The sequence below is a fragment of the Podarcis erhardii genome (genome assembly GCF_964252035.2).
Source record: "Podarcis erhardii genome assembly, chromosome: 4".
Classification (NCBI taxonomy): domain Eukaryota; kingdom Metazoa; phylum Chordata; class Lepidosauria; order Squamata; family Lacertidae; genus Podarcis; species Podarcis erhardii.
The window spans coordinates 81,092,483-81,106,128 of record NC_138508.1 but is presented as its reverse complement, the minus strand read 5'-3'; the positions used below and the strand labels follow the sequence as shown (position 1 = coordinate 81,106,128).

The window sequence follows — 13,646 nt, the reverse complement described above, 5'->3', positions numbered from 1 at the left end:
GTTGCAGGGTGCAGAAACACCCCCCAAAAAAGGTTTGTGTGTGTGTGGTGAAGAAATCCCCCTTTCTACCTCTTGATGTGAACAATTCTGTGCTAATCTGTCTGGAAACACAGTGGAGAAGAATAACCTCACTCCATTTTAAGCCACTGTTGTCAACATAACCTTGCACTTCTGTAGCTATCTCCTGCACATTACAAATACGCTCTTTGTCCCAACTTTAGGAAGCGTAGCCATGTTAATCTGTTTAGCAGCAAAATCAGCAAGGTACCAAAGCATCTTAAAGACAAGCGGATGAAAGATTGCATAACCTTTTGTGGACTAACGTTAACTTCATTTTGGGGGGGGGGGGAGATACTCCTGGTACCAGACAACCAAAGCATAGTCTGTACTTAACATTGCCTGGTGCAAGGAATGTATTTCGTACCAGGAATAGGAATTTGAGATAAGGAAAGGCCAGTTCATACTGTCCACCTAGAAAATTCCAGTAGTAGAATGGAAACATTCTTTGGTTTATGCTTCATTAGAGCTGTAGAACAAGTCTAAGGATTAATCAATCATTTGATAAAATCAAAGTGCATAGGTATTACGGGGTTTGTGTTAGAGGATCTGCAATGAATACCAAAAAAACCCAAGCGTCTATGTTTTCCAAGGACAGTGCCAGATTTACAGAAGCTGTCTCTGTTTCTGATTTGATCCCATAATGTCCCACTTTTCCTTAGGACGTCCCTATATTCATCAGAAAAATGTTGGAGGGTATGGAGTTATGTGACCCCCCCCCAACATAACAGCCCTGCATAGGGAAGGTTTTTTTTAATGTTTAATGTTCTATTGTGTTTTTATATATGTTGGAAACCACCCCAAGTGACTGGTGAAACCCAATCAGATTTGTGGGGTATTATTATTATGATTAATATTATTGAATAGGACATTCCTATTTCCATCAGAGAAATGTTGGAGCATATCTCATCATCACAAAATTGCAAGGTTCAAAAATACTGTCCAGGTAGGTCCCCCACATCTGACCACCAAGAAAGACACGCCGATGACCCAGTTATAACGGTGATACAGAAAAGCAAGTACAAATTGGGATTGTTTTTATTATTGGCAGCCCCTCATTTCCTCCTAGATTAAGGTGACAACGTTCACCAAGGTCAGTGTCAGACCCTGTTGAAAATGGGCTCCCCGAAATTCACCGTCCTATTTATGAGTGGCAAAATCAGGGAGGCGGTGAAGATTCTCCAAATATTCCTGGGGGAGGGACGGGTGACAGAATTATCCCAACAGTTTCTTTTCTTTTTTAAAAAAAATAATTTTTATTATTTTTCATCATAAAAAATACGTATCACATCACATTACAACTTTAACAAATTTTTCACTTTTGGACTTCCTTCAGCCTCTCTGATAATCATCCAAATTAGATTTTTTAATTACACATTTCTTGAATTTGCTATTGCCTTTTAGTATACCCTTTGATACCTGTTTTTCTTTTTTGCAATATTTCTTAGACTTTTACAGAGCTTCTTTAAATGCCACCAACGTTATTTCATTACCACTTATACCTGAATTATCCCAACAGTTTCAGTATGACTGAAAAAAAGAAATTTATCCACACACACAAGCGCCTCTTGGTGAAACTTTATAATTAGTTTGTAGCAGAGGACAAAGGAAGCTTATGGCCTAAGAAAGGACTGGAAGGAGTAAGGCCAAATACGGGAAGGAAAGCAGTGCCCTTTTTTATCCATTTCTTAACAGAGCTGCCCAACCCCTTCCATGCGCTAGGGCTTGCTTGTTTTTATCCTGTGGGCCAGTCCTCTGAGAGTGCGGTGGAGAGGACAAAGTGAAGGAGCCACTCTTCCCCTTCACAATAAGAGGACATGACTGGAGTCCCACCCAAATCTGAAGTGTTTTTGGTGGAGACGTGCGAGAGGCCTTCTCAGGGCTGTATACCATACTTTCTGTGGGGAGGCCACATGCTTGCTTTCCTTTTGTGAGGAGGCTTGTTTTATCTTTCGCATTTGCCGCCTAAGAAGTTTTAATGGTTTGGTGTCCTGCGATTTTCTTAAGGCTCTTCTAATTTTACTTTACACACAGTGCCAGATTACCAAATAGGCCTCGCGATCAAACGCATCAAAAGAATAACTGATTTGATCCCAAGAGGAAAATGCAATCGAGTATTAGGATATATATTCAACTTCCTAGGATTTAGTTCCAGCACCGTTTACACACTTTAGATACTTTTATTTTCTTCATTGTGTTTCGCTGGTTCTGTTGTCGGCTGGTTTTCACACTGTAGAAAAGCAGGCCTTTACTCAGAGGTAGGAAACCTCATGGTCAGAGGCTGAATGCATCTGTCCAGGACACAGCCCTCGACCTTCTTCTTAGGCCATTCATTCCCCTTCCCGATCCACACACCCTTTTCCCAGGCGAAAACCCTCAGTGGTCAGGCTCTGCAGTCTCCTCAACTGCTTTTTTTCTGGCTGGAATGTGTCCTTGAACTACGACAAGACCTCTTTTTGGAGGAATGAGAGATACGTATGGGATGTTCGCATATGTAGAAATATATTGGCTTTTTGGTGTGCAAAGGCAAGAGTCACACCTGTTGCTCCACAACATTTGCCCCTCGCCCCACTTATCACCAGCATGCGGCCCCCAGGAGGTTTCTGATGAGGGAAGGCGGCCCTTGGGATGAAAAAAGTTCCCCCACCCCTGGTATAAACTGAAATAAATGAACTTAAATCTGATCTTTCTTGTTTGTTCATCTTTCCGCCCATGAAAATTGGTTTGTTACGGCTTCAGTTTTCTCTCTTCCAGTGTTTCTGTTCCCCCTCCTATGAATGGAGCAATTGCAGCAGAACTTTGGTCACCGCGATCTTGCTGAAATATCAGCACACAATTTGGGACACAAGCATTTTGGTTTCATCATGATTTCCTGTCACTTCAGCATTCTGTTTTTCTTCCTTTTCCTGGTGTATCCGCTTTCACCGGCTGCAGGTATGACTCATGTATAAACTTGAAATGTTTCCTTTTCTTGTAATTTTCTTATTGAAAGTGCAGGGCAATTTGGAGAAAGGATTCCAATGCTTCTAAATCTTCCTAAAACCAAACTGTTTTGTGTGACACAGCTGCTCATGTGATTACCATAATGATTTAGAAAAATCTGCTGCTAAGCTTAATAGTTAACCAAATTCCCCAGTGCCTCACAGATAGATCAAAAACCAGGTTTTAAACTGAGAGGTCAAAAAAGCAGCAAATCTGACCAACTCTTTTTTATGTATTTCTAAAACCACCATTATCAATTATTGCTTCCATGTAGTTTTCTCTTTGTTGGGAATTGTTTTGTTTAAACAGAACCTGTAGAATAATATCATGAAGAGAGAAACCTATATCACTGTGTTGTCTCCACATTCAGGATTTTACCAGTAATTTTACCAAAATTACTGAAAGGTTTTTTTTGGGGGGGAGCAAATTTTCTGGCATTCACAAAGCTAAAGAGGAAGGGCCGTAATCACAAAAAATTGAGATTCTTTACATTTTGTGAATTATTAGTAAACAAGTTGTGTGAACTGTCCGTTGGCTCAAATAAGTGATATGTGAGTCTAGCTATAGACTAATCTTCTTTACAATCATAATCTGTAACTATTCAAACTTATGTATTATTTGTGATACACATCAATTGAAAATAGAGGTTAAGTTATTCTTTACTGGAAGGATAAAATGTGACTAAAGCTAAAGATGGTAAATATTTGTTCCTGGGTTTCTTTTGCTTAATCCAAAAATATAATTTAGTTACTAAACTATTTGAATGCAACATAACAGGAATAATATTTCTTTATAGAGTCAGCTCGTTATTTGACACAGAGTCAGCTTTCAGAGTGCACATTCTTTGTCAGACAGATGTTTGTTTAGGGGGAAAAGAAAAAGAAACCTTGTGAAATATAGATATGCTGGGTTGTATCCGACAAGTCATGCTCAGAGTAGACCCACTGAAATACAGGGACTTGACTTACTTAAGTCCATTTATTTTGGTGGGGCTACTATGAGAATGACTTACTTAACTATCAGTCCCCACTATATTTAAGCCCACTATTCATGACTTTGAATTAATGAAGTAAATTTGAACACTTGCACTCAAGTGAGGAGCTAATCTTAAAAAGATAGACTTGGGGGGAAATTGCATGCTCACAAAGATGCACATGCCTCTTAATTAACAGTTGTTTGGATGCAAGGAGCCATGCAGTCAACTTTGTTAATTTTAATTATATTTCTTGAATGTTTCATTGGAAACTGCGTTCGGATCTGATGGGGAGTAGTTTCTCTGTGGGCTGGACAGAGAGGGTTATTTTGTAACACAAAAGAAAATTACAATGCCCCATAAGACAATGAACAGTGAAGTATTTTTCTGGCTTGAAGCATTTCTACTAGGACTGTGCTAAGTATTCCTCAATTTTGATGTTTATTTTGAAATTGCTCAAAACAAATTTCACCCACACTGCCCTCAGCCTCATTTCCCCTCACAACTGTTTCTCCTGGTTGGTTGTGGTGATCACATGATGTGTATGAGCAGGGCTTTTTTTCAGTCAAAATGCCCCCAACAGTCAGGGGAGAGACCAGACCACCCTCATCAAATCCCTGCTGTGCCTCTGGCTCACAAGGAGCCCAAAGGGGACATCCTCTGCAGGGATCCGGAGAAGATCTCTGAAATATACTTGGAGTCAAGTGTGGATTTCATGCTCTTTATTCAGCTCATAGTAGTGAGGAATGAAAGTTCCCCCCAAATATCTGCTTTATATACATTATTTACACAATGGGCCGCACGCGATTGGCTAATTCTGGGATTCTCCTGTAGGCCAATCAGGTTGCGGAATCACTTCCACCTGGAGCTGGATTGGGTGGCTCCTGCGGACCAATCAGACTGCTGAATTCTGAATCCTATTGTTCTAGGACCAATCAGACTGCTGCATTTTGGATCCTATTCAACTCAGCACATAACAGTCTCCTTGTGAACCAGAGGTGTAGCAGGGCTTTTCTGAGTCTCTTCAGCCCCCCAACAAACAGCTGACATGTGGGAAAGCTGTGCTTCAGCTGAGCAAGCCCCAGATGCTCTGGCTCACGTGAGCCCGAGAGGCGCAGTGGGGGCTCATTAAGCTGCTCATCTGAGGCATGGAAGGCTCCCCTTGCCTCAGCTGAGCAGCCTCAACATGCCTCTACCTTTTTGTCTTGGAAAAAAAGCACAGTTTACCAACATAGCTTTATGATACCCTTGACAAAAATCATATGGGTTGCTACCACCAGTAAGGTGAAATACAGTAGCAGTGAAAGCAAATGAGGGCAAGAAGGAATTGTTGAGCTGAGAAACGGCAACCTGGAGACCAGGGGACACTGATCCACACAAAATCCCCCCACAGAATGAATTTTATACTCTCCAAAATGGACATAAAATACAGTAATCTCGGTTTAGTTCCATTCCCTGCTTTTCTCATCTGTGGAGATATCCCTAATAACTGTGGTTTGCGGAGGCAGAAAGCCAATGATTTGTTTGTTTGTTTTTAAAGTCTTCTTAAAGCATGAGGAAGCAAGCAGTGTGCTACAAAGGAATAAGAGAGCCAACACCATCTTTGAAGAGTTGAAAGTGGGATCGCTGGAACGAGAATGCATGGAAGAGAAATGTTCATTTGAGGAAGCCAGAGAAATCTACAAAGATAGGGAAAGGACTGTAAGTAATGTGAAGTAATGGAAGGGCGTCTTTCCATTTTGATGACATTTGCCAAATCTGTATTAGAATCAATGGTTTATAACAAACTGAACCATGGTTTGACATTACATGAGGAACCACTGGCTTCATGCTTTTCCTCCCTAATCCCCTTGCTCACTCCAATTCCCTCCCAAATCCAAACCAGCAAACTGTGGGTTGTGCTCACCCTCCAAACCAGAACTGCAGACCCTGATTGCAAGTACAAAGTGTAGCTTGCCAATTTGAATGTGATTTGCAACTTCTTGTTTGGAGGAGAATCTGCCAGTTCTGATACTGTATAATAGCAAAAAGGTTCAGTCTGGTTCTTGTGTCTGGTAAAATACCTGTTCTGCCTTTGGTGAGAGATGTTTGGTTTTGGAGATGACTTGTTTTAAATGCATTAGTGGGAGTTGATAGATCTGAGATTCTTCAGTCTTTGCCAGGCCTTGGGGATAGATCTCTGAAGTGCATCATATCTCTTGTACAAACACACGTAAATGTAATAAATGTACATACAGTACATGAACAACATGTGGTGTTCAACGTACCATTTCCTATGTTGCATCTGATGGGACTCAATTTGAAATACTGGGCACAGCATTTATAATTTCCTTGTGAAACATTAAGCGAAAGAACACACGCCCAATTGGCTTTTGCATCACCAAAAAAGAACCTATTGCAGGTGAAATTAACAGAGCAGACAGAAAAGCTCCATCTGTGATACTGGGGAGTGTCTGAGTGGGATCAGCCAATTTAAGAAGCAATTCTTGGTTCAAAAATAGGGAAGTTACAAGTAAACCCAGAAGTAAACTAGTATTTTGAAGGTTAGTAGATGACTTTTCCCAAACTGTTACTGTATAGTGTAGATGCTGTTTTACTTAGATATTGCCGTTTTTATGCTCATTTTGATTATTTCTCCTGTATCTCTGTCCTTTTCTACTCAGATGGAATTCTGGAAACAATACACAGGTAAGCCGACTCATGCTAAAAGAAAATTTGCTGTTGGAGCTCTTCCTAGAATTTTTGCTGACACCTGAGTGTTTTCATAGATGCTAATGAGTGTGACTCCAACCCTTGTCAGAATGGTGGGACTTGTCATGATGAGTACAAGAAGTACAATTGTTACTGTCCTGAAGATTATGAGGGCAGAAACTGTGAAATTGGTAAGATATTCCTATCATCCATCTATCTATATCATCCATCCATCTATTTATATCTATCTATCTATCTATCTATCTATCTATCTATCTATCATCTATCTATCATCTATCTATCTATCTATCTATCTATCATCTATCTATCAGTCTATCTATCTACTGTATCTCTATAACATTTAGAATATAATTCTGCAGGTCTTTTGCAAGGCATTTGGTGAATTAATATGTTCTCATATATTTAGGCCCAGAAACCAGACTGAAGTGCATTTATGACAACGGCAATTGTGAGCATTATTGCATCGATATCCCAAATGCAGTACGACAGTGTTTCTGTGCAGAGGGATATAGGCTGGGAAGTGATAAAGAATCTTGTATCCCAGAAGGTAAGGTATAGAACACATCACCACACCAATTGTATTTCAGGTTACATCCATGTCCTGATAGATGCCAGAGAATATTTAAAAATCTTTTTAAAAAAAAAAAATCTTGCAATTTTAATTTAAAATAAAATGGTAGGCTAAAATATGATGGCAGAAAAAAAAGATTCCATTCTATTCCCCATTCAGATAAAATTCTTCTTTCCCCCTTAGCAGTTGCATCTTTACCAGCATATAAACTGAAATATTTACTTTAGGGCTTCAAATACTAATCCAGCTAAACCAATTTAACGTCATTGGCCCAGGATCTAACTACTGGCAGTGCAAGGAAAATGCTTTATGCTGAGTCAGACCATTGGTTCACATAGCTCAATAGTGTCCACACAGACTGGCAGCAGCTCTCCAAGATTTCAGATGGGCCTTTCTCCTTCCTGGAGATATTGGGGATTAAACGTGGCAGGTGCTCTACTGTTCTGTTCTCCATTTTCAGTAACTATACAGTGGTACCTCAGGTTAAGAACTTAATTAGTTCTGGAGGTCTGTTCTTAACCTGAAATTGTTCTTAACCTGAAGCACCACTTTAGCTAATGGGGCCTCCTGCTGCCGCCGCGCCGGCAGAACACTATTTCTGTTCTCATCCTGAAGCAAAGTTCTTAACCCAAGGTACTATTTCTGGGTTAGCGGAGTCTGTAACCTGAAGCATATGTAACCTGAAGCGTATGTAACCCGAGGTACCACTGTACTGCATGGATATCTGTCATGCCGCAGCAGTACAGAACTTGTGGCTGGAGTGCAGATTGTGACTTTGCTGGGATATATACATCAGTTTCAGTCCAACTACTCCCGCTTAACTGGTTTGTTGACTAGGCCAGATGTGACTGTAACAGCCTGTTGGGAATGAGGCACAGAAATTAAAAAAAGAATTGCATGTCACACTCTTTGAATGCATTCAATCAGTGGATTGAAAGGATTTCACAATACAAAACTCCCACCTGAGAATGAGCTTTTTTAATAGGAAAGGGAAAGGGTAAGGGACCCCTGACCATTAAGTCCAGTCGCGAACGACTCTGGGGTTGCAGCGCTCATCTCGCTTTACAGACCAAGGGAGCTGGCATTTGTCCGCTTCTGCAGACAGTTTTTCCGGGTCATGTGGCCAGCATAACTAAGCCACTTCTGATGAAACCAGAGCAGTGCACGGAAACGCTGTTTACCTTCCCGCCGGAGTGGTACCTATTTATCTACTTGCAATGTGTGCTTTTGAACTGCTAGGTTGGCAGGAGCTGGGACTGAACAACGGGAGCTCACCCTGTTGCAGGGATTCGAACCACCGACCTTTCGATCGGCAAGCCCAAGCGGCACAGTGGTTTAACCCACAGCGCCACCCGCATCCCATGTATTTCATAGTACAGTGGTGCCTCGCAAGACGAAATTAATTCGTTCCGCAAGTTTTTTCTTCTTGCGAGTTTTTCGTCTTGCGAAGCACGGTTTCCCATAGGAATGCATTGAAAATCAATGCGTTCCTAGGGAGACTGCCTTCAGACCAGGTCCGGGGACAGTCTGTCCCCGGACCTCTTCTGAAGGCTGGCGGGGGAAGAAGGACTTTTCTCCCCACCGCCAGCCTTCAGAACAGCCTTCTGAAGGCTGGCGGTGGGAAGAAAAGCCCTTCTCCCGCCGCCAGCCTTCAGAGGAGTCCCTGCAGGGCTGCCTAGGCTGCGGATAGCAGCCTGCTGCCGGGCGCTCGGGGCGCTCTGAAGCAGAGCGCCCCTCGCGCGGGGCAGACATCTGCAGCTTGGGGAGCCCTGCAGGACTTCCCCGCAGGGCTCTCCAAGCTGCGGATAGCAGCCTGCTGCCCCGCACGAGGGGCGCTCTTAATCAGAGCACCCCTCGCGCAGTGCAGACATTCGCAGCTTGGGGAGCCCTGCAGGACTTCCCCGCAGGGCTCTCCAAGCTGCGGATAGGGGCAGCAGGCTACTATCCGCAGCTTGGAGAGCCCTGCGGGGAACTCTTCTGAAGGCTGGCGGGGGAGAAGGGCTTTTCTTCCCACCGCCAGCCTTCAGAACAGCCTTCTGAATGTTGGCGGTGGGGAGGAAAACCTTCCTCCCACCGCAAGCCTTCAGGACAGGTCCGGGAACAGAGGAGAAGGCGCACTGCGCTTCCCCGCTGTCCCCGGAGATTTCCCTATGGGCTTTCGTCTTGCAAAGCAAGCCCATAGGGAAATTCGTCTTGCGAAGCCGCTAAAAATCGGAAAACCCTTTCGTCTTGCGGGTTTTTCGTTTAGCGAGGCATTCGTCTTGCGGGGCACCACTGTAGTTAATAACAGAAGATTGGAAAGTTGCGCTTAAAAACAAGGTCACGGTATTATAGTCTGAAAGCTCAACTGTATGTTTCAAAATATTATTTACTGGCGTTTTGTGATACAGACCGAACTCAGAAGTGGAGAAAGGTTCATAATCATGTTTCATGCATAACAAAAGCTACATCTTTTTGCAGTTGATTATCCTTGTGGCAAAATACCACTTCTGGCCAAAAAAAGGGAGGACCGACAGGGAAGAATTGTAGGTGGTTATACCTGTCCTCCAGGTGAATGCCCATGGCAAGTGAGTCTTCAAGTAACTTTAGTACAATTCTCTGTTTGTCTGTCTGTCTGTCTTTGCATCAGAAACACTGAAATGAGGGAGGGGCACAAATAGGTTCCTCTTGACTTTCCATACACTGCATGGTGCATTAGGGGGAAAGAAAACTGTGCCAGAGCCCTACATTTCAAAAGAGACAAAACAATATCCAAACAAAACCTCCAATATAACATTCACAAAGTGGTAAAACATTGCAAGGTGTTCAGTGCAGACAGGAGAAGCTTGCCTTGTTTTTTAAATGGCTAGACAACCATTCCTATACTGATACTTTATACTAAAAAAAAAATCATTTTTTTAAATAGTTATAAAAATTAGACTGATAATAGGAATAGTAACAACACATTCTTTGCACAGCAGTCAAACAGCACACCTATTTATGAGGTGTGGGCAGGGGTAAGAAACATGAGCAAGAAGTTGTATTTTGGATGTTGGGAAGCGCAACCTTGAGGGAGAACATGCACAAGTGTAATGTGCTTGAATGGAGATCAAACCCAAAGTTATGTGTGCTGTTTGTTTTGCTTTAGATATTGGGTGTATAGTTCTCTGGGAAAGGATTCTTAACTTTGCACCTTTACACAGTGTAAACCACCTCTCACCTCCCACTCTCCAAAGCTGCTAATAGCTCTGGGGGCAGAAAAAAGACAGGCATAGATGCTGTTCACTCAGCTCTGCCCCTACGTACTAAGTTTTGTAACCACTCTTAGGATGCCTAGACCCTTGCCTTTGCTTTGGTATCTCAGGTGCTCTCCTTGGCCAAAAGGACCTAAGAGCCCTGCTGGGTCAGAACAAGGCCTGTCAGTTTCAGCATCCTATTTCCTGCAGTGGCCGACCAGATGCCCCTGAAAGCCCACAAGCTAGAGATGAGAGCAACAGGATGTTCTCCTGCAGTTATCTCCAAGCAATTGAGTATTCAGAGGTGTTGAAAACATCTGATTCTGGTGGTAGTACATAGCTATCACAATTTATCTTTCAGGAGTTCGTCTAATCTCATTTTAAAGATGCCTAAATTGGTAGCCATCACTACATGTTCTGTTGGCAAATTCCGTAGTTTAACTATGCTGAATCGCCCTTTAAAGCTGTTTTTAAAGGACTATTTTTTTTTGCCTGTCTTAAATCTGCTGCCATCCAACTTCATTTGATGCTCCTAGGGTTCTAGCATTATGAGAGAAAGAGAGATAGAAACATCTTTCTCCCTACTTTCCCCGCACCTTACATACATTTGTAGTCAGTCACACCCCTCCTTACTCATCTGTTTGTTTCCCACAAACATTGTAACTTTCCCTCATTTGGAAATGAGGGAAGTTGCTGCATCCTTCTGATTATTTCAGTTCCCCAAAATTTTAAGTGCTATTTAAACAACCTAACCATTCCATTCAGTTGAACACATTCCTGGTAGATGTGTTGACAGGTCCTTCATAAATGCCAAGTAAATCATGTTTCTTGTAAAGGGTTTTGCAGTGGATGGTTGTTGTATTTTCAGGCTCTAATGATAGAAGGTCAAATGCAGAGGTGTGGAGGCGTTCTGATTGCTCCGTCATGGGTAGTTACTGCAGCCCACTGCTTCTCACAAACACGCCGCGAAACACTCAGGATAAAGCTGGGTGAGTACAGTCCTCAGTGGAATTGAGAAGATAAACTTAGTAAAGAGATGCTTGCAATTATGCTGTGCTGAAACTACATAAAGCTTGATCCATATGGTTGGACAGTTGGAACAAGCTTCCCTGGTAAAGTGGAGAAGGAGGTACAAGATAACAACAACAACAACAACAACAACAACAACAACCAAACAAACAAACAAACATTATTGAGTGCTATGCCATGCAGGGAGCTCAAATGGCCAATAACTGGATCACTGGGTATGTAGATCAAGTAAGACTGTCAGCATAAATATTTGGACATCGGAATCTGATCAGTGTGACACATTCCGCTTCTACAAACACAGTCTGTAATATGAATTCATCTGTGAGGAGACCAGGACATTCCATTATGCCCTTCCTTTCCTTGACATAAAATCCAAACTATCAGTAAGGTAGCTTAAACTAAATAAAATATTATGCCGGTAGAATGCCAGCAGGGGAATCAAGGCTTTCCAGTGTTTTGTGTCTGTTGGACAGAAGTCACAGGCTTCTCCAAGGTGCAGTGAGTTCCCGGCTCCCTGGGAATGTATTTGTTCCATTGAGACCAAAGTGGCAGACCTGGAAAAGCTAAAAGATGCAGAGTAGCTGGCAGATAAGGCCTTCAGGGATGTTACAGCTGTGTCCCATTCCCACAGTGATAGGTCCCCTGCTGTCAGGGAGAATGAGGTCCCAGGGAAGGAAATAAATGCTCTGGGGAAGAGTACCTGCTGGAGGTTCAATAATGGGAAATTATTCTGCCATGTAACAAGAAAATAATTGAAAACATAACCATTAATGACCATGCAGTGCTTCCAGACAACCTGTTTGTTGAGTGGTCATCCTGATTTGTTTCCAGGGAGATTAGACAGTGTTGGCTAGAGAATAACAAATTATTTTGATTAGTTTGCATGGAAATTGGATGATGATGATGCATCAAAACTAATGTTATTCCACACATTCCAGCACATTTTCCTTTCACTTTACAAAATGTCCAGTCTTGTGAAGGTGGGTTCTTTGATGCAAAACCTCCCAATCAACTATAATTGCACAACCCTAACTTTGCCAGTGTGTGACCCCAAAATAAGGACAGTCTTTGTGCCATTAATCCTCTCTGAAGATGAGCCTAAAGACCTGGCTTGACTCTGAGATCTGTGCTATTAAGAATTTTGATACCCGTTGCTTAACAAATGTTCCTGCTTTTCCAGGTAAATACAGGATAGACCAGGAAGAAGAAGGTGAACAGGAAAGAAGAGTTGCTAAAATCATAATCCACGAAAAGTATTCTCCCAAAAAAGTTGAAAATGACATTGCCTTGTTGCAGTTAGTGACACCTGTCAATTTCACAGATTACGTGGTGCCCATATGTTTGCCTCAGCAGCGGTTTGCTGCAGATGTGCTGAGCTTCATTGAATACTCCACAGTGAGTGGATGGGGGCGTCTCTTAGAAGGCGGGGCTACGTCAGCCACACTTATGCAAGTGAGACTCGTCAAAATGCATAGGAAAGAATGTGCTCAGCACACTAACTTAAATATTACAAAGAACATGTTCTGCGCAGGATACCTTGATGGGAGTCGAGACTCTTGTGAAGGTGACAGTGGTGGGCCTCACGCCACTGAGTACAGGAACACGTGGTTTCTAACAGGGATCGTGAGCTGGGGTAAAGGCTGTGCGGCAATGGGAACATACGGAGTTTACACCAATGTTGTAGAATACATTGGGTGGCTAAATAATCACATGCAGAATGCCTCTAGCACTGCAGTTGTACATGCACCCTCTCAGAATTAAGGCCTATTGAGTTCAATGGGATTTAATCACAGATAAATGTATATAGCATTGCAGCCTTCATTAGCACTTTCCTTTTTTTTTTTTTTTACACTTGTTTTTCAGCATTCTTCAAGCATCGTATATCAATTAAAGGCTATATACAGAATTAACACTTACTTTTATTCATTTTCACAAGTTTATTCTTCAGTATTATTTTTAACATTGCGACCAGGAAGGGAGCATACGCTGTTTATAATTGTAGTGTAATCTTTAACATTTTTCACTTACAAGAAAAATAAGAATTTGATTTGATTCTTGCAGTCTTAAAAGTTTCAGTACAAAAGAGAGTGGACACGCATAGTTCAGT

At 42.2% G+C, this 13,646-nt stretch overlaps 1 protein-coding gene across 2 annotated transcripts; it reads left to right on the top strand.

Annotated features, from left to right (window-relative positions):
• Nucleotides 1-1,859: 1,859 nt before the first annotated feature.
• Nucleotides 1,860-13,449, top strand: F7 (coagulation factor VII). Of its 2 annotated transcripts, none has more exons than XM_081858208.1 (9): nt 1,860-1,987; nt 2,812-2,991; nt 5,553-5,713; nt 6,676-6,700; nt 6,781-6,894; nt 7,131-7,271; nt 9,756-9,862; nt 11,379-11,499; nt 12,720-13,449. In XM_081858208.1, the coding sequence occupies exons 2-9, from the start codon at nt 2,835-2,837 to the stop codon at nt 13,298-13,300; spliced, it is 1,407 nt and encodes a 468-aa protein (XP_081714334.1). In that variant the 5' UTR covers nt 1,860-1,987; nt 2,812-2,834; the 3' UTR covers nt 13,301-13,449. The 2 variants fall into 2 exon arrangements, with proteins under 2 accessions (XP_081714334.1, XP_081714333.1); XM_081858207.1 differs by having other exon boundaries at nt 1,860-2,709.
• The last annotated feature ends 197 nt before the right edge of the window (nt 13,450-13,646 follow it).